This window comes from Cariama cristata, unplaced genomic scaffold (assembly GCF_000690535.1).
Source record: "Cariama cristata isolate BGI_N322 unplaced genomic scaffold, ASM69053v1 scaffold8347, whole genome shotgun sequence".
NCBI classification, from domain to species: Eukaryota; Metazoa; Chordata; class Aves; order Cariamiformes; family Cariamidae; genus Cariama; species Cariama cristata.
In genome coordinates this window covers 13,741-34,456 of record NW_009627033.1, presented here as the reverse complement: position 1 = coordinate 34,456, position 20,716 = coordinate 13,741, and the positions used below count along the sequence as shown (strand labels likewise).

General features: G+C 37.0%; 1 protein-coding gene across 1 annotated transcript; it reads right to left on the bottom strand.

Annotated features, from left to right (window-relative positions):
- Positions 1-5,073: 5,073 nt before the first annotated feature.
- CAPZA2 (capping protein (actin filament) muscle Z-line, alpha 2) lies at positions 5,074-20,018 on the bottom strand. Its single transcript, XM_009704290.1, is given in 9 exon segments — positions 5,074-6,057; positions 6,980-7,042; positions 9,677-9,748; positions 13,257-13,335; positions 15,114-15,193; positions 16,390-16,596; positions 17,101-17,164; positions 17,881-17,932; positions 19,910-20,018. Coding segments are annotated over 9 exon segments (867 nt in total). The 3' UTR covers positions 5,074-5,916.
- Positions 20,019-20,716: the final 698 nt, after the last annotated feature.

Here is a 20,716-nt window from a genome sequence, read left to right as displayed (position 1 = left end):
CCTCAGCTTAGGCTGCCTCATCGACTCTGACTGATCATTGATCCTTTTTCTTTCACTCCACGTAGAAAAAAGTTAGGAAAAAAGCATATTATCTGCTTCCTAGCACAAGAGAGGGTGAGGCATTTCACCTCCTCCGTTTTGACTGCCATCAATGCCTACAAGGTACTGCTAAACAAACCGCCTGCCCTTGGCACCAATGTCCCAGGTAACGGGGATCCAGCTCATCGCCCTGGACAAATTCACAGCAGCCCTTGACTCTTCATTCCAGGATGCTCTTCGCTCAGAATCCGTTTGCTGTTTGTAGCCACATCATTCGGATACAGAACGGTCTCAGTTTCATACACCCCCAGTGCCTACTCTGTCTGTACAGAGGGGTAACATCAGGCACACATGCCTAGCAGTGGGCGGTTGTTTTTCCCCCCCTCCTTAATTTAGCATGGGCTTTAAAATTAAAATCTTCTAATTGCTGATGAAGACAGTGCTGGAGAATATTATAGCATTCAAGGCCAGATTCTAGCAAAAGGAAATGCAAATGCTATGGTAAAATCACAATAGGCTGCAGTATTACAAGGACCAAAATGCACAATATGCAGAGAAGAACAAGCTTCTCAAAATGAACAGAAACCCAAAAGCAGGATGTAGAGAAATGAAGCAGTGGATTTCATGCAGAAATTAGAGCTGCTGGATTCAGTCTTTAGCTTAAAAGCTACACAGTCTGGAGACACTCTTCAAATACATAAAATGCGTTACAAAGAAAACGGGAACAAGCTGTTCTGTATGCCTACAGCTGAGATAAAAAAAGAGGTTAAGATCCAGCAAGAAAGATTTAACTTTTCCTAACACCCTACCTTAATACTAACAATACCAAGGCCCTACAGGAACTTGGAGGAGGAAGGATAATCTTTGCCATTAACAGTTTCTTTCTGAGCAGACAAGTCTCTGTCCTGCCAGGTACGGTCGGGATGCAGCTGATCCTGCCACACTGTGCGATAAAAAACAAGATGAGCTTTTGCTTTCCATTCAAAGATTTCAAGATTTCTACCACCACTATTGTTCAGAAATCTTCTATTCGACTATCTGAACTTTTGGTTTTGCTACCTCATGTTCCTATTTTTACAATGAAGTGAAAGACTTGCAAAGCTTACCAGTTTTACAGCATCTGAAAGCTAGTTTATCGACACAGCATTGTGTAAAAGGAAAGAAGGAACCAGATTTTTCTTCCTGCTACTTAGTTTAAAACTGCGAATGACTCTTGAAAGCTCAGATTTCTACCCCAGTTGCTCGTGCAGATATTGTTACAGCAAAATTGAAAATGTAATTAAAAAACCTTTTCATCTTTTGAATATTGATTTATTTCGTAATTAACTTGCTCCTTTTCCAAGCTGCTTTCCCTGATTTCCAAGTTTTGTGGAATTATTATGCACGGTTAGACCAAGAGAGACGGGAAAGAGGTGCTGGGTCACTACAGCACCAGCGGGTCAGTACCAGAAGGCCCTGGCACTCGAGAGAGCTCGTGGCTGTGATTTGTTTAGTTAGGTTCCTAAACATGTTATTTGCAAAAGAGGAGACACCCTCATTTTCTTTTAGCCAGATACAAGAACACTGAGTCCCTTTTCTTTACCTCATGGGACCAAAACTCTCTTCTCCACCTCTGAGGAAAGCAGCCGAGGTTCCCCATGTACCACGAGAGGTAACTGCTGCCTTCGCAGGCTGTTGCACCGTCATCATCAACCCTGCTGAGGGCATTTCTGAAATAATCTTGAAGGGTAACTCAAGCTTTGAGTTGCACGCTGGGAAATTACTCATTAAGGGAGGACTCACCCTTCTCTCGCTGATGCCTACAGTAGCCGTACTCACTATACACTTGACACTGAAAAATATGAAGCACATTTAAATACAAAACTGAAATAAGCGCTTACTACAAGTCGTTATTAGCATGTGGTGGCGTCCCCCAAACCAAATACTACTTTAGCAGCCACCTTTACAACCCTGTCAGCTAGAAGTTGTTTCCAAGCTGTAGTTATTTCAAACTACAGCTAGCCAGGCAAAAGTCCCTACATACTCCTCTTGACTGATGAGGAATAAACCTAACAGATTTGCCTCTCCACAACTTTATTGATTTGCAAGGAAAAGATGCAGAAAAGCCTAAATGTGTTTAGAGAATATATCCTTTAAGGCAACGATTACTGCTCTCATCCTCTCTCGTGATGAGCACAAGGATAAAATCCTGCTGAGCGATACCTGTTACAGGTGAGCCACTCACAGTACCAGAGGAAAATACTGCTAATAGAAAACCTACCAACTCTTAAGCATTCATTTTCACAGAAGCAATAAAGTACATATTCACAGTTCCTTTCCTTTAGCTGTGGAAAAAAAATAATTTACTTTTTTTTTTTCTTTAAATCTGATGCAAATTTTCCCCTTTCAAAAAAAAAGTTCAGTTGACACTGTCACACAAAAATTGACACTTCAAGGTTATGAACAAACTAAGTTTAATCTAAACCTAGTTTACAGTTGCATCAGAGGAAGAACAGTTTCAGTCTTTCCAGTAAATGTCAGCAAGTGATTCAGGGCGATAGGAATGGATCCATAGAATCAAACAGTTGATGTTCAACCTCTATACCTACAGCATATACAGTCTGGAAATTTGCAGGCCAGGTTTAGTCTGATCCTCCAGACATCCTCAAGGCATAGATGGCTTCAAGCTGCCTGAAGGAAACCACTGCTGGGGACTCACATCAGCGTTAGGAGTCGGAGGGCACTTGGTGCCCACCCAGAGCCCCATTCCCAGAGTTCTCCAAGAAGAAGTGAGCTCAAGAGCACCGAGACTGCTTTCTCAGCCAAACCAGTACGTGGCAAGCGGGGACGAAAGTGGGATTTACCCCCAAACTGCACAAACTACATCACTGCCGCGGATGCAGCTGGAGTCACCCCCAAAGGAGAACAGGTCCATGGGACGTTTGGTCTCACACCATCCTTTTAACCCTGGGCTGAATGACTGTTTACTAATGAACAGCATTGCAGCGTTCAACTGAACCAGCCGGCAGAATTGTTATCAAAATAAAATGATCAAAATTACAATGATTTTAAAGTTTCGTTCTACCTGCAGTATGAATTTTAAGACAGACACACATAAAAGGAGCTGCTCAGGAGAACCTGAAAGCAGAATCGCTGCTCCTGTTGCGGATGTTCAGAAAGAACAATTGCTGACTTGCAGGAGTCAAAAATTCCTTCCTATAAAGGGGCACTAAGACGTAGAAGATGTAACGCACTTCATAAATGCAAGCATTTCACAAGTCCGTATTACAAGCCATAATATCTAGTACATCAACATGCCACAATACAAAGCTTGTCTTTATATTTAAAAATAGAATATAAACAAAGAGTAATTCACATTAAGACAATAGCCACAACAAAATTTCTCAGAGAAAGTGCTTTACCTACACAAACTACCCTAAAGCCTACCAAGCAAGCTCTAAAGTTCTCCAATTTAAAAGGGGTAGGGGAGGAAACAAGAAAAAGTGCAAGTGATAACCAACATTTTGAGAGAAATCAAGAACTCCAAATGTGCCATGTGCCTCAGCTGATACTCAGGTCAGCTTCATCTGGAGAGTCACTACCCCTTAATATGATCCAGCATCCCAGTCTGAAAAAGTAAACAGAATAGTTGATTTACTTATAAATTGCTTTATTGAAGCTATAACTTAATAAATTTGACGTTCAAGGTGTAAAATTCTCACAGACTAAAAATTAACACAACAGGAAAAAAATAGAAATAATACAAATCTACTTATGTCACCCTCCTGGTAGAATTGAACCTGTAGGATGCTATTCTTTGAGGGTAAGGAATTACGACTATCACAGGGCTGAATAAAGAGAGAGGGAAACACAGTAATAGAGTACTTCACAGTAAAATACCTCTTTATTAGGAATATATTTAAAACTAGCTTTTTATTTTGGGTAAGAAAAATAGCATTCTGACTTCTGGCCAGTGCCGATTCCGGTCATACACAATATTCTAACAGCTAGAGAAGTTATTTGCACCGTTGTTGTCCATTATCAGTTCTCCTAACTGCCCGTTCACTGCCTTTTATTTTTAGCTTGCTCTTAAATACGTTGAAATTCTTAAAATAAGGTTTGTATTCAGATCTTAGTTAAGACTGACAGACTGACTTGACAGCAAGTCAGCATCTGTTATTAGCTCACACCCAGTTTAAGACTTCTTTTGAAGAACAACATGGTTCGATAGCTGATCTACGAAGACAATTAAGAGGGCAACTCTCCAGGAAGACTGTAGTAGAAGTGGGATTTGTTCTACCGTACAGTTTTGTACTGTAAAGTAGCACCAGTTTCATGAACTTCAGTTAATTCTACACGCCTTTACAAGAGAGCACTGAAGAACAGAATATAAGGGTATTGCTATTACTATTCAAACAGTAAACTACTTTGTGTGTACATTTTGGTACTCAGTACAAGTCTAGACTCTTTCTCTTGCTATGCTGTAACAACAGTTTAAGGTAATTAATTGGATCATGCTGTAAACAAAGATATAAAACCTTTGTGTTAAGCTTTACTGGTTTAGGAGTGTGCACAAATACCTGCCTTTAAGAAAAAAAAAAAAGCTGCTTAATTTTCCATCATGAGCATACAATTAGGTTGCATATTTTAAAACAGGTTTTCATCCATTTAAAAATGAACTGCATGCATTTCACAGAAGCGTTCCACAGCATTTGTCACCAAGCCTGTGTTTTTAGATACCCGACATCCATTTTTGATATGGGATACATCAGACAGGGAAAGTATTCTCCAGACAAATGTATTATTTTTGGTCTTGTAATTTCTTCCATCCTCTGTAGCCAATATCAAGCTAAAAGATACCTGTTTTAAGTACAGTTCCATATGTAGATATTTCTTAAATGCAGATGAAAACAATGGATGATGATATTAAAACAATCTCCAAGCCCACTGAGAATAGCCCATACGCTACAAGTTTGTGGCTGTTTTAAGCAGTATTTCAAAAATACACAGAAACACCAAAAATAGGCTATATCATGAAGCAATCTGATACTCAAATAAATAGAAAATTTGCATTTTAATGTCACATTGAATTTTAGTACATTTCAATCCAAGAAAAAAAATAAACTGACAGACATAGTAACGAGTACAGGATTACATATATTACAATATGCCTTGTTATAATACATTTGTGGCTTTATGATAAAAAACCTCAAGGGCAGATGGAGCTTGAGCTCATTTAAGTAATTGTCAGGAACACAGCATTAAATGCATTTCTGAAATAAGTACTTTTATTTAATTTCAAAATCTTAAAACAGTGTTAGACCATGGCCTTTTCTTTAAAAAAAGAATTAGTTACCATGGAGCTAGCTAAATAAGTATTCTAAAAGGTTTAAATGATATAGAAAATGCTTTTCCCAATTTTACATACAACGAAAGGATAGATGATTTCAAAAACAGCACCTATGGCTAACTCCATGTTGACCTTGACCTAGAAATGCACATTACTGATCTCCACGAGGAATCCACCAAATTTTGGAAGTTGTCCATTTCACATGAAAGCAAGAGAAAGGGCTACCATATGCAAAAATATTTTTCAAACTGTTCTTAACATGTAATTGAAAACTAAAGGCATGGTCTCTTCATTATAAAAAAATAAAGGTACAACAGAAACTCTAAAGGAAGATATTCAGCTATACTGAAGCTGCAACCCTCTGAGAAGAAAGAAAAAGGAAAAAAGTCTATTAGCTAAGCTTTGTGTTCTAACCAAACTACTTACAGTGATTTTTCAATGGCAAAAGCCCATGCTGACTGGGTGATCTGACAGTTCCAAATAGTTTTTGTAATAATTTTTATTTGTATACAAGGACACTAAAACGATCCAGTCATGCAACGTTCACTTTAAGCATTCTGCATCTCTTTTCCAATCTTATAGCTAAGGATCTTGTTCCAGTCAATCTTGGTGCGGGTAACTGGCAATTGTCGACGTAAGGCCTTGAAAGTAGTGTCTGACATAGTCTGGTAATTCTCACTGATAGCAGTCTGTTAAATACAAAGTCATACAAAACAAAGACAAATGAAGAACAGAACTAGGATGTTATATAAAAGGTTAAATGATTGAGTAGTCTGTTACCTCTTAAACAGGCTTAATAAAAATACACCAAATTAAAATAATATTTGATGAAGGAAAGCTGTTAGATCTAGATTGAAACAATACAAAGAAAATTAGCGAGACAGATGCAATAAACCTGGCCATAGCCTAGGTGTTTCAGCAAACCACAGCGTGGTTAATCAGCAGCACAAATAAAGTGCTGATAGGAGTTAGCTCATACATCATTAATTTCAGACATCAAAGTCTTCCACTGTTTCATCTGTGGGGATGGCAGAGTCAGTTCACAACATTGTATGAACTTGAATATAACACACATGATACATACTTTGTAAATTTTTATTAAAGAGTGTTTTTTTTAAAACTGACAGAACACGGTGTCTGACATTTACCTTACGTTCAAGACCCAAGTGAACATGAATCCATTTCTACAGAGGATATCTAGAACAGTCATACTTTTCTAACTTTAAAACAACTAATTGAAATGGATAATGCTTATAGTTGTATTTAGCAAAGCGGCCTAACAGAGTAGCCTCTAAACAGAATCCGTACAAAAATTCCACTTAAGGAATGCACTAATACTGAAAGAGATCAGAATTGCTGATATTCGATCACACCAGGGACTTTTTTGCTTTCAAAAAAGTGACTTCCAATGTAACGTTAAGTAGGTGAGTGCAGTCACCAGAAGGTATGGAAAGGGAGGATACAGTTAATAGCAGCATGTAATCTATTTATATTTGTATGGAACTGCATTATCTTAATATCAAAAGCTTGCTAATTATAGAATACTAGCTTTGGTTAAGTACATGGTAATGTTATACACGTGAGTAAGGATATAGTTTGTTTCCAACATACCTGATACTCATTTTCTGCAGCCTCTACGATTTTTATAAATTCCTTCGCTGTCTGGGCTTCATTCTAGAAAAAAAGCATTTTAATTAGATCTGAGTCTAAGACCAGTTGGATTATGTTTTTTCCTATAGTTACGAGCGATGTCAGGTAGACCCCATGAGAACGCATGACTGTTTAGTGGCAAAACCAAAACTGAACAAAACATTCATCCAAAGGCATATGACACATTATTATAATATTACTATTATTATATTAAAAAAATAAAAACAGCTAAACTGCAACAAGCATAAAGATTACCGTGGAGCTCATTAAAGTATTTTGATTAAAAATTCTATGGTATGATAAAAAGACATATGGAACAGAACAGTATTTGGAAATACAACAATACACACACACAAGTCTCTAAAAACATGCAAAGTATGGATATTAACACTGAAATTTAACATTGATCGGTACAAATTCAGGAAAACTTAAAGAACACCAGCTAACCCAGAAGTATGGAGACTACAACCAAAAAAAACCCCAAACAAATTTGTTCACCTCTAAACATTCTGAATCTGGAGACTAAGCTGAGGAAACACTACACTTTATATATCTGGGCTTCTACAAACATCCCCAAGTACATCTCGCAAAAATGAGGGTGCACCACACCACAACGTCCAAATTTCACCATGACTGAAACAATTTCTTGGTTTTGGGCCTCATCTTTGAGTACGCAAGTGTGTGTTTGTTTTAAAAATAAAAATAAAACAACCTATCAGTCAATCCGGAGACAAATTAGCTGAAGTGCTTGAAAGAAGTCTCAAGAAGGAAGTGAGGGTTCATGAATTTCAAAAGTTCCAACTTGGTATTGGAGACATTCCTAAGGGTGCTTTTGCAGACGCTGTTGAAAGTTAGGAGTGTTCCTGCCCCACGTCATCCCTCGTTCCTACAAAGGCAACGACTGGGAGAAGGCTATGGCAGCTTCAACTACAACTGGTTCGAAGTTTCAATGAAACTGCACCTAGCAGCTGTGAAAGCGCTCCTGGACACCGCAGAAAGAGATGAAGGAGGAGGTAGAGACCAAGTAGAACAAATGAAAGGGTTCTGACTTTTCAGTGAACTGAGGCAATGATTTCAAAGGCTCTGCTAACGAAAGGAAGAATTCAGTGGTATGAGGTCTAATTTATCTCAGAGAGAAATTAGGGATAACAAATTTTTTATAGCTCTAGCAACAAGAGAACTCTTCAGTCATTTATTTCAGTTGTGCCCATTGATGGTACAAAATTGCTTCTCTGCCAAACAACAAAAAAGAGGAGTCATTGAGGCTCTTTTTAATCTACCTATCATTCCTTCCACGTGAAATAAGAACTTGTACAGCCTCTGTTCCCTATGAAACTCAAAGTCAATGCTAAAAATTGGTAACCAGCAGCATACTTGCTTTTGTTCTAGCAGGAGATAGGAAAGTTATGTAAAATATGTTTTTCTACTCATCTGTCTTCTGCTGCTTTACTAAATTGTGGAACAGGATTAAGTTTCTTCCCAATAGAAAGTGAAGCAAAAGCTATTGAAAGGAGAACTTCTTCCACACAATCTTCCCTGAAGCAACTCTTAGTTGAATGAAAGACTAAACAGATCCCTTTGCTTAGGGTGTCAAAAGTAATCTTATATCTACAGCTCCACAAGTGTTATCAGTTGGCACCACACTCTCCCATTCTTTATGGTGCTACTGCAACTGAGAAGCCAACAAGCCTTGCTTTGTATTAACAATGAATGTCCTTTACTGATGAATTGAGCTTTTGAGCCAAATTGGTCACTACTAGTGGTTATCATTAAAATGCTTCTACTGTTCACTTTTACAATTTCCCTTTGCCAGTTTAACCTCACCAGCTTAAGTTTTATTAAAGAACATTCCCAACAGAAAATCTTACTGTATATAAACCCAATCTCCAGCAGGCAAGAGAAACACTATTTCAAAAGTAGTGGTTGTTCACGTTGCAACATTACCAACTCTTAAAGGATATACCTGGCACTATTTACAAACAATTTTTACTTCTGCTGTCTGCTCCTCGTTATTATAATGAAACATTTGGAAAGAAGTCAGAAAAAAATGATGCTTTATATTTAAAGTGTGTTATGCTTCTAAAGCTGAAGCATCTCTGAAAGGGCTTTTTGTACAGAAAAGCAAGAGGCTGACAGCACCAGTTACAGACAGGGAGGAAATGAACGGAGAATACCTACTACTGCTTCTCAACTGGTAGCATTTGTTTACTATTTTTAGCATACTGGCCTTCTCCCCGTGAAGAAAAGAGGCAACCTCCTAGAGATTGTACTACTGAAGTGGGTTATTATAACTCAAACCTCCTTCATAATTAAAAATTAATTCTATAGGTCATTCCTGCAGACCAAAGTTTAAATACAACACAGGTGCAGAAAGACTGACAGCAAGCTAATTAAAGCTTTAGAATCAAAGTTAATTTAGCTTATATAAGCCACACGAAAACATACATTGATTTTTTGTTTTTTAAACAGTAACTACATGTTAGGTAAAAGTAGTAAATCCTACACACAAAATATTTATAAATTAGAACATCAATGCCTATTCATGCAGAAGAGCAAACTAGCCTCCAAACTTCTGAGCTTTTTTTAAGCTTGCTTCACTTTTTAATTTAAAAAAAAATCACTTCAGTATACACACTAAGGTCTTTAAAGTTCACTTACAGACACTGTTAGAGAATCTTGTATGTCTTTATGGCTCACTAGTTGAACATTGCCATCTTCATAATAGTGAACCTATAGAAAATTAAACAAAGAACCTCATATTAAACGTTACAGACCAACAATATACACGAAAATCAAAGTATGGTAGCATTTATCGTAATAACAAACCTACACAAATCAAGAACAGGCATAAAATGTTACAGAACAACAAAAACACATAGGAAAACTAAAATGCTGTAGAATTTAAATATTTTTGAGGGGAAGTAGTAAAGAAGCTAGTCTGGAAACATTTTTGTGTTATTGTGCCTTAAGTAGTATTCCATGCAAATAAGTTTAGGTTTTGATTAACACCATGAAGAAGACAACATACTATTTATGTGACCTTACCAGAAATTAATAGAATAGACTATTCTAAACAGTGAAGATATATTTAAAATGAGAATAGTTTTGGCAAGGCTTCGGAATACTGCAAAGTTGTTTTGCTGCTTCACCCAAACTGCTTTCTAGTGACAGTGCAACATTAAGCTTTCCTTTCTAGATCTGCCTGGTTTGGCTATTTTCCCCTATTAGATATGGCCGATAACAAAAGCTGGTATTTATCTAGCCAAAGAAGCTCTTTGGGACAAAGTGTGCCGAGGTTAGATAGCAAAACAGAATGAAATCTATTTACTCTTGAAATGTTGTATCTACAGAATCCTTGCTTATTTTGCAGGATGACACCAGCAAAACGTTACCCAAGCTAACTTTAGGACTTTCAAATTCACTTGGGGAGGATCTGAAAACATTCAGTTTCTAATGCAACTGTTGGAAAACTTAAAAGTTAGGAAGTATATATAAAGTTACATGTAATCATTCACAATAACCAAGACAGAAGAGTTACGCAGCTCATTGACATTTAAACAGATATCTTTAAAGATTTTTTCACAATTTTCATAAAGTCAACATAGTGAACATAGCTGATTCAAACATCTGTGCCTCACCCTATTAGGCAAGATAACATTTTAATTTGGAGATTAATGCACAATACTGTAATTTCATATACCTTATGATCATGTGTGCAAGAGACCCTCAATTTTACAAACAATAGAGAAAACACGACAGAGTAAGACAGCTATAATACCTAAGCAAAAGAAAGACTTCCTATATGAGAAAAGAATTATTTCCTATGATTCATGTTAGGTTATTATTTTGCTTATTGTCAAATAGCTGTTTTTCAATAAAATGTATCATCCTAACCATAAAATAAGCTTCTTTTCAAATCAAACATCAGTGAGTGAAACTTCTGCCGGCCTTTTTCAATCTAGTTCCTAAAAGACAAGGAGTGCTTACTCAGTATGAAATTCTGAGACCTCCCAATGAAACAGCAGAATCCAGAGAAGTGTAAGTCTCCCCCCTTCTCCATCACAATCCACTGCAGAGGGCCCAAACCTCCCCTGTGCTCCGAGGCCAACATCAGCACAAACATCTTATCTGTCTCACTGAGTCACATTCTCGGCAAACACTCAGGCCTAAACACTTAACAGGGATGAAGAGCCAAATCTAGTCCTGGGATGTGTTATATCTTATATAAAATATGACAAGTAACTGTTCTGTACTATACCTCACCGCTGACATCCTTCTAGAATGCTAGGTCTGGGTTCAGAAGACTACAAGAAGGATGATGTTTATGAACAGAACCTCTTGGCAAAGGTTAACTAAGGAGGGATGAAAATAACAAATTATCTAAGAGATAAAATTAGTAACCAGTACACTTATCAGTTGTCTTCCATGCACAGTTGGAGCATGTCAAGCACCACAGGGTCTTAGTTTTAGTAATAGGCTCTGCTGTTGCAGCTTTCTCCTTACATATAATTAAAAGAAAATTAAACAATGGAAGAGACTAAGACAGTTGAGAATCTCCTATATTATAAATAATAGAATTATAAAAAAAGGAAGAAATTGTGCAAGGGACCTTAAAAATACTGAAGTCACCTGAAGACAGAGCTGGAATTTCCCCAACTTATTCATAAAAAGTCTTACCAGAAACAGGGCAATGTTTCTGATAAGCTGTCATAAAGATTCTGCAAGTAACACTGAAATTGCAGTACTCTGAAATTTCACTAATGTTGTAGTGAGTTCATATTCTAGAAGCTTATTTTGCTCCTTAAAAAAATTAAAGCACTTTCTTTGTTTGGAGATGGGAACACACATTGAAGAAATTGTACACAATTTCTAAAAGCTTGAAACGGAGTTCAAAATTCTTTGGTGAAACAAGTCATTCCTATACAAGCAAAAAAAAATAAAACTTTTCATCACTCCCCAGAACACAGACTTTAATGAATGCAAATAACGACTTGATTAATTATGTGAAACAGTAATAAAAGACAAAATCAGCTGGTGTCCAAATCAGGATGCTGATTAAAACCTGACCAAATTCCCTATTCAGGCTATATTCTAGGCTACTGGGCCAACCTTCCCCAGAATTAGATAGACACCTGCCTGCTTGTTCTGGAAAATCTCTTAAGACATTTAACCAAAAGCACATGCTGTGGAGAAAATGCCTGTTTTGCCGCAAGCTGGATTTAAGTGACAATTTACTTAGATTCTCCTAAAATCTTGAGAAGCCTAGAAGTTACTTAGGGTGCTTACCATGACCGTCTTGATCTGACAACATAATAATGGCTGTCCACATTTGAACTATCATTCCAGCTGTTACAGAATTTGCCCCAGAATGGGAAACCAGTTTCAGGCCCCCTGCTTGAGTAGATCTGAACTTCGCATCCTAAATGAACATCCTAGCCTCAGGCTATGGCTAGAACATTCCATTGCATCTTCCTTCTGAAGTCAAGTCACTGAGTAGTCGGGAAGTGCAAAACTCATGGGGGCCCAAAAAGAGCAGGAAAAGGGAACTTGACACTGTCTTGTAAAAAGGTAATGAAGTACTACACTGAAAGCCAGACTGCACTCAGATTCTAGTCCTTGATCCCAGAATTGTTTGAATAAACTCCCGAAAAATACGTGTACATGTTCCAGGAAGTCAAGTCCCCCTGCCTACCGCATGACAGTCAGACTTCCTTTGGTCTCAAAATTTCTGCATTCCTTTTTCGTCTCCTTTCTGAATGCCCTAGAGCCAATACGAAGGGGAAATTCTGAATGAAGGAGAACCAGATTCAAAAACTTCAGGTGGTGGAATGACTGAAACCAAAGGTTCCCACCTTGCTGAACAATAGGGTGGGGAACATGAAAAAACCCTGCTATTATCAGTTAAAAAGAAAAGAAAGTTCTACTTCAGAAAGGGCCTACCCTCAGGAAAGGCTTGTGCCACTGCAAATTGAAGAAACAGGAAACCAAAGAGGTATACGCTTAGCTGAGGTGAATACACCTTCTGAACTCTTCTGAATCATTACATTAAACACATACTTCCTGTTTGTAAGGATTAGGTAAATATGCAATTAGGTTGCTAACACTTAACTGAATGGGCATTTCTGCTTTGCTTATTGGGTCCACAAATTCTCTTAGAATATTTAAGACACTAGCCTGAGTTTCCCTTGATAATAACTGGAGACTTTACTGACCAGGACACAGTTTGAGATAAGCATACCTGAATTTTCAAGATGCCAGCCACTTGAGTGGTTGAAGGGGTAATTGTAAACTTCCATTCTGACCTCCAACGGCCATTCCTTTAAAAGAAATAAAACAGAAATCAGATGTCATCCCACTGGTTAAGAAAAAACCCCACAACATGCAACTGATAGTCAAAGGAAAACAGAGAATGAAATATGCTGTGCAGCTACGTACGCACAAGATCTTTTCCTAAAGATTCAGCCCCGTAATCAGCCGAGACGAGAACAGTTTCCCATAATATTTAACCTTAGTTTTGGATGTGGACCACGGAGATTTATTAGTAAGGACTCTTAACAATAGGACTTCTGAAAATACCTAAAGCCTCCAACGTTCTTTCCCTCCCTTATTATTAATTAGGCATATATAGTCAATATTTTGTTTCCAGGACCTGGACGACTTGCTGAGTCAGCCAGAGTCACACTTTGCATCAGGCTGTGAAAAACTTAAATGGAAGGAACATTAAAGCAGCAAGACTTTCCGCTATGCTGAACTGTTAGTCAGCCTTTCAGCTCTTCTAGCATTTCTGTTCCAGGACAACTACTTCCTTCCAGCTTCCTTCCACAAATTCAACATCCTTGCCAAATTGCTTAAAGTGAGTTTCAAACATCTGGAAAACAGTATGGGGAGATTGTAGTTTCACCTGGTTTCTTCCCCATAGACTAGACATTTTCTTATTTTGTTCTGAGGTTAGTGGATTAGAAGGTTAGTACGTTAGAGCTATATTAAGAATGCACTGCAGCTGTCTCTTGATTCCTCCTTTGTCGCACTTAAAGAAGGAAAGAAAGTTGATACTATGAGTTCCAATCCTATTAGTGTTAGGTGTAGATTCCAGTGCATTCAACAAGAGGAGAAAAAGAGATAAAGACTTTAAGATTAACAGCTACTAATTGATCTATATTGACACATTTTAGATACTAACAATATTAACTCAATTATAAAGCCACTGATTATTATTTCAGACTATATCCAAATTATAGATTGTCACTGAACATTCAGACAAAGGCAATTCAGAAGGTTGCTGGCATCTCTAAGAAAACCAAAAAGGTCACCCAACTCAGTGACACTAATATTACTGTAGCTTTATAGACCGACCCATTAGTCATAAGCAAGCTTAGGTGCTGAACTACATTTTAGGTACAATATTAGTTTTTAAATGCGTGGGATTCAATGACTAGCTAACAGATTTGTTTGCTTCTTAGTTACTTTGTGGCCCTTGAAGCTAAGACGACCACAAAGTTTCCACTCTGGGATATCTTTTTTGTCCTCAAGATGCTATTCCAATAACAAGGGTTCAAGTTCAGAACGATCCTTCTGTAGGAAATGCTCTAAGTTAAAAACTACATGTCATTACTTTATTTAACTCTGCTGACTTAATCACCTTGATCTACCTCACCCAAAAATTAATGGCTCTAGTCTTACACTAAATTGATCTTTGGTCATCTTCTTTGTGTGAGACATGCAAACTAGAAGGAGCTGGTTTTATTTTGTCAGGCACAAAGGAAGCAACACAAGCAGAAGCAACTGTATTAGGGAACAGAGGCATGGGTATTGGTGCCAGTGTGATAAACTGGAAGAGTCAAAGAATTTTACAAAGTTCCCAAAGCCCTGCAAAGGAGATGCAGACGTGCAGTCTGCCATTTTACTTACCACAAAGGAAGAGATTTCTACATAGTTTTGTCAGAAAAACTTGGGGTGGGGTGGAGGGAGAAAAAAAGTCACATGCAAGATGTGCACGCACCTCTTTCTCTGAACTAAGGATTATCAGTGTAATGGCACCAGTGCAGTTGTTCAGTTTGCTGTATTTTACTGTATTTTTATCCACACAGACACTTACCAAAAATTTTTTGCTTGGAACTGATGGCTCTCTATGCATGCAATAATGGTCTGCTGTCCATCAATTGTTTTACCATACACCTTAATTAGAAATAATAAAAAAAAAACCGCAACAACAAAAAACAGAGTTAAAGTTTCAGTATCTGTCTTGCTCGAACTGCTTAGAGATATCTAGTTTTATTATGGTTGCAGAAACTGTAAAATTTAATTTTATAACCGCTATGGTTCTTACATGATATTCTGTACATGAAACATTGAAGTGTATATCACAATGCAGAAAAATTTAAGATTAGAAAATTTGAAGGTCAAGCATCTTAACTGATATTTTATACACCGTGAACTAATTTTTCTGCAACTATAAGAATTTTAAGCCTATAGCAGTGACGGCTGTGACAATATCTATTACCAGCTGAGCTTCAGATACCAGTTATTCTACAACTAACTGATGATTTAAACCCTTACAGACTAGTGAAAAGGTGATTAAAAGGGTGGGTTTGGTCCTCTATTCTGCTTTATCCCCTAAAATCAGATACGAAAAATGTCTCAATGAACACGCAATCTGGTTTCCTTTACAGAAGCTGGAACTCATCTGACTGCCTGGGAATCCAATTCAACTTGTTAACTCAGCAACTGATTTTTTTTTTTTTTTTTCCCCTCCCGAGTTAATTTTTCCATTAGGTTAATACAAAGCACAGGACAGCTATCATTAGATCAATTTGCTGAACTTTAAATAGTCATAGGGCTCCTAACAGCAAACGAATGCTATTGCAGGCAAGACTGAGACGTTTTAGCTTAAGAAGCCATCAGAACCCACTGATTCTGGTGGTAAGAAAATAGCACTTTGATATATAGGGGATGCGATGGAGAGAAAACAGTTAGCTTGACTGATAGCTTCATCAGTAAACCAAGCCAAGACAGACATTTGTATCTTAGGGATATTTTTTTTTTTCTTTTTTAAAGTAACCAGCCAGGTAGCTAGGATCAACGGGATTAACCTGCAGTAGTCTACAGAAGGTCTTAATGCTTTAAGAAATTTAAATAAAAAATTCTTCAGAACTGAAAATAAGTCTTCACTATGCCCTGCAGTAACCACCCACTAGTAATCTAATAGCTGAAATATTAAACTTCTGAAGCTTTCCCTCATTTCCCTGTATGAACCCTTGACAGGACCAAATCCTTTACAGTTGAAACTGCCTATCTTCCTGGTTCAAAAATAGTTAGAATTTTTTTAGATTTCTATCTATAGTGGTACAGTGGTTATATAATTTAGTACTTACTGTGCAGACACCATTTGGGTAGTGTTCTTTCACATATGCTTTCATTGCCGTTTCAACTGAATTTCTCCAGGATTCTATGGCATTTTCAACTTCGTGGGGTCTAGGATCAGTTGCCTCCTTTCTTAAGTGATCAAATTTAAAAGAAATCTTGTTCTTGGGATCCAAAAATTTTCCATTTCCCAAATCACCATGTTCTGTTATCAAAACCTGTATTATAACATTTTCGTTAATATTTGCTATTCAATAAAGAGAAAAAAAATACCATATCAGATCTAATTATAACCTACATTTAACCGGAGCTTACTCATATTCGAAGACTCCCATTTTACACAAAATATGCACATAGCAAGAGATAACGAGGCTAACATGACACACTGACTCAGAAAATAAATTCTTTAATCTTACCCTCTTACTGCAACAAACAATTCAATATAGAAATTCATGTCTTCTAGTACTAAAGATGGAGCAAATTGTTTCTGCAGCTCCAAATCAGGTCTGATGGAATTCAGGCCAACAACACAGACTGAAATTTCAAGCTCTTCAGATGCCCTAAATGATTAACTTATGACCCTCCAATGGTACCAGTTTCATAATCTCTATATTTTGGCAGGGAAGATGCATTTCTTTTCATTTTCTTGCCAAGATACATTCCAATACCAGACCATCTTTAACAGTTCGAGGAACATTGCAAGTATTTCATTATATTCATACCTGTTCATCGTAACCGTCAATTTTTACTGGAGTAAACTGGTCCAAGTTGTACTGTGCAAATGCACTGCAAGAGGAAAAAAAAAGAAAAAACAGCAAAAGGTTGCATCAAGCACATTCTTTTTCCTTAGCAGCTGTAAGAGATTTAAGTAATAGCTAATAATCTGGGCAATGATGCATCAAAAAATTACATCAATGCTTCATTTTCTAGCAGGCTCAAATTCTTGGAATCACCTTGGTTCATTCAGTGTTCTTATTACAGATTCCAGCCACCATTACAGAACGATTTATGTTCAAAAGTAACCTGACACAGACAGACACAGAAGCTTTACAGTAACCCATAGAAACTGGAGGAACAGATAAAGTTTAAATTCCACCCTACTAAGCCAGACATCTCTGTTCCTACAGAGGAAACTAATTTTGGCATAAAATACAGTAGGCATAATGTTTTGATATAAAAGTAGGGTCCAAGGAAGCAGTATCTTACAGATGTTCAGTGCCTATAACATCTACCAAGAAACAGAAAATGAAATCCAAAAAGGTGCAGACTAGTTCCAAAAATCCAGGTCACCCATTATTTCCAGAACAGTTGCTCTAATCACTAGGATACAATCCAGATCTCTCCTCTGCCAAGAATTTAATCTTGATCAAAGATGCACAACACACATAATAGGGTTTTACTTGCCAAGCACACATCTTTTTAAATGAATCGCTTACTGACAGTGAAAAGTCTTACTGAAAAACATCTTGCTTTTATGCAACTATGTGGCATCTGGTACTTACTGGGCTGCTCCTTCCCTGAGAAGATTATCATTATTAAGCAGCAACCGAACATCTGAAAGGAGATATTTACAAGATTAAAGTACAGGTAACTCAGAAACTTGTTTCAGTCAATGTCAATAGACAGTACAAAACAAAAAAGTCAAACCACCCCACACCCATACAGGTTACTAGGTAGGAAATTTATTGCTTCGTATTTTGTAATTTTGACTGAACAAAATGAGAAGAGTAGTACAGAAGTGGATCCCTTCCAACACAATCCGGTAAACAGATATAAGCCATATTCTACAGGCTGTGTGACAGCTCCAGGAATCTGTCAAACTAGTTTTTAGAGAAGTTCTGAATGAGAACAGGACAGGATTCAAATGAGTTTATTTTTAAGATGTAAACTACCAAATCCCTCACACTGTATTGATGGTAGTGGTTACTGTATTTTGATGACATTAATACGGTATGTTTTGTACTTATTTTGTTTTAAGCCTCACCAGTTTCACTCTCGTTCCTTAATGACACTTAGTAGTCAGAGCACAACATACCACAATACCATTTCTTCTACCATCATACAAGAAACATATGAGTATAGAATAAAGTCAAGACTCTCCTCAGAATTTCATATTTACTATGCAGTAAATTGTTATTTGTGTACTTGACTTACTGGCTTATTATTTACTATGCACTATTTTAATAACAATTTAATGCACTGATTATTAACTAACTGATCATTAATCTCACTATAACATTTTAAACTCTTCTAAAGATTCCCAAGGTATCACACAAGTGGAAAAAAAAATTCAGAATACATTTGAAGTATTTTTTCTTTAAAAACAAACAAATAAAAAACCCAAATCAAAACACAAAACAACAAAACACCCCAAATGAAAAAAACCAACCCCTCAAACTCAAAAAACCTCCATGCCAAACCAACCAAAACCCACAATTTGCACAGTTAGAATTTAAAGCTTTCTCTCTCTTTTTTTAAGAAGTCAGTCTGCATCTCATTGAATGCTGGTCACACAATTATGATCAAGTGTTTTGAAACATATTATAGTCTGTAACTGAGCAGGTAGTTGCAACTATGAACTAGCTTAACAATAAAGTTTATAGCAACACGGCTATAAGAAATTGAATTAACCTCCAGGGAGTTGGGTTAATGAGTTGCTCACCAACAGTTCATTTCACAAATGCAGTGCAAGCTAAGTTTAAACTGGGACCAGCTGATTATTATTTAACTGAAGAACAAGGTCCTTCTAAAAACATTACATTCTTTAACAAATTTTAAGTTCTCTCCAGTCTTACACTGACTAAAAGTTTAGTATACTAAACTTACTTCTCTACTTAAATAGCATCAGAGACATTTGTAAGCTACAGCTACAAAACAGATGCCTTCTTATATGATATGTATGCCCACATATCTTGACGCAAGACAAACAGCAATTTTTAAAGAAAAATAACATACTAGGTAAAGTTCAGGCAACAATAGTTGAGAGAAGCTAATTTCAAGTTTCCTTTCAGTTTACCAACACACTCAGTAAAATGGAAGTGTGCCCAGAATTTAAGGGTTAAAAATGTTTGGAGAAGATTAATATTCTTTCCACAACTGGCATTAGGCAGTAGTCCTTTGTATATTTGCAGTTAAGTATTCGTAATATTCCTTCTTAAAAAAAAAAGGACCATTTTCATTTTGGCTAGTTTAATTTCTGTTGAAAAATGTATTTGTCTATGAAAAACAAAACAAAAAAAGAGTACATGTGTCTTCTAAATGAAAACCCTAGCAACTGTTAATTCATGACTGATTAAAACCAGAAAGAAAGCTCATTCTCACATCACAAAGAAAAGTGGTACTTTCCTCCTTTTGCATTTAAACCCCAAGCTGTCTTGTGACTGCAAAGCTTATTATGCCAAGCTACGACAACAGCTCTTACAGCAAGTGAGCTGCTAAAGTATAAGCTACATGAAATTCAGGAGAGTAATTGGCAATCCAATTTTGGATATAGATGTTTTAAATGAAAGGACAGAACAGATACATACTCACCATTGAACACCTCATTGAATTCCCCAGGAGGAGCATGAATTATGAATTTTGCTGCTATACGCACCTTAAATACAAAAACAATTATGTGGTTTTATATACTTGTACTCATTCCTATTCAAACCAATGATGCATTGTATAGCTTTAATACTAGGACATGAAACAGTACTACTCCCACTGTTTCATATATTTGTTCACGTTATTTAAACTACTCTGTCTTTGTTCAAAACACAGAATATACGGTTCTGTGAGAACATAATAAAGGAGATTACATGTGATGGAAACAGATAGAGAAATTGAATCACTCATGTTTTGTATTACTGGCAAAAAGAAAAAGATTAATATAACAAATAAGATCAATAATATATTCACAATCTATTTCAACTTTCAGTCCGTGGATGCCTGGAAATCAACACACATTCCAAGAAAGCCAAAAACCACGATGAAGATACATTTGATCTTCAAAGCTTCTCCTCTAATTTTACTACACATTCTATGGTTCTCAACTTTCCAAAAGGCCCACGGCTAGACAGTAATCAATAGACTACACAGGCTTAAAAACACTTGTGTAGACACTAAAGCGTGTAATTTCACCTGCACGTACCTGTAGGGCCTCTTAGTACCGCAGTATCAGTAGATAAAGTCTAAAAAACCACCCTGAGATCTTCTTTAATGCAAGTCCTCAAGTAATTGCCTTCAGCCACAACTTCTTGCAGACAAACCACAGCATAAGCCAGTACTTCCACTAAAAGTACGTGTACCTGCCCTGGCCTTCTCCCTCCTGTTTGCACGACCACTTGTACAACTGCA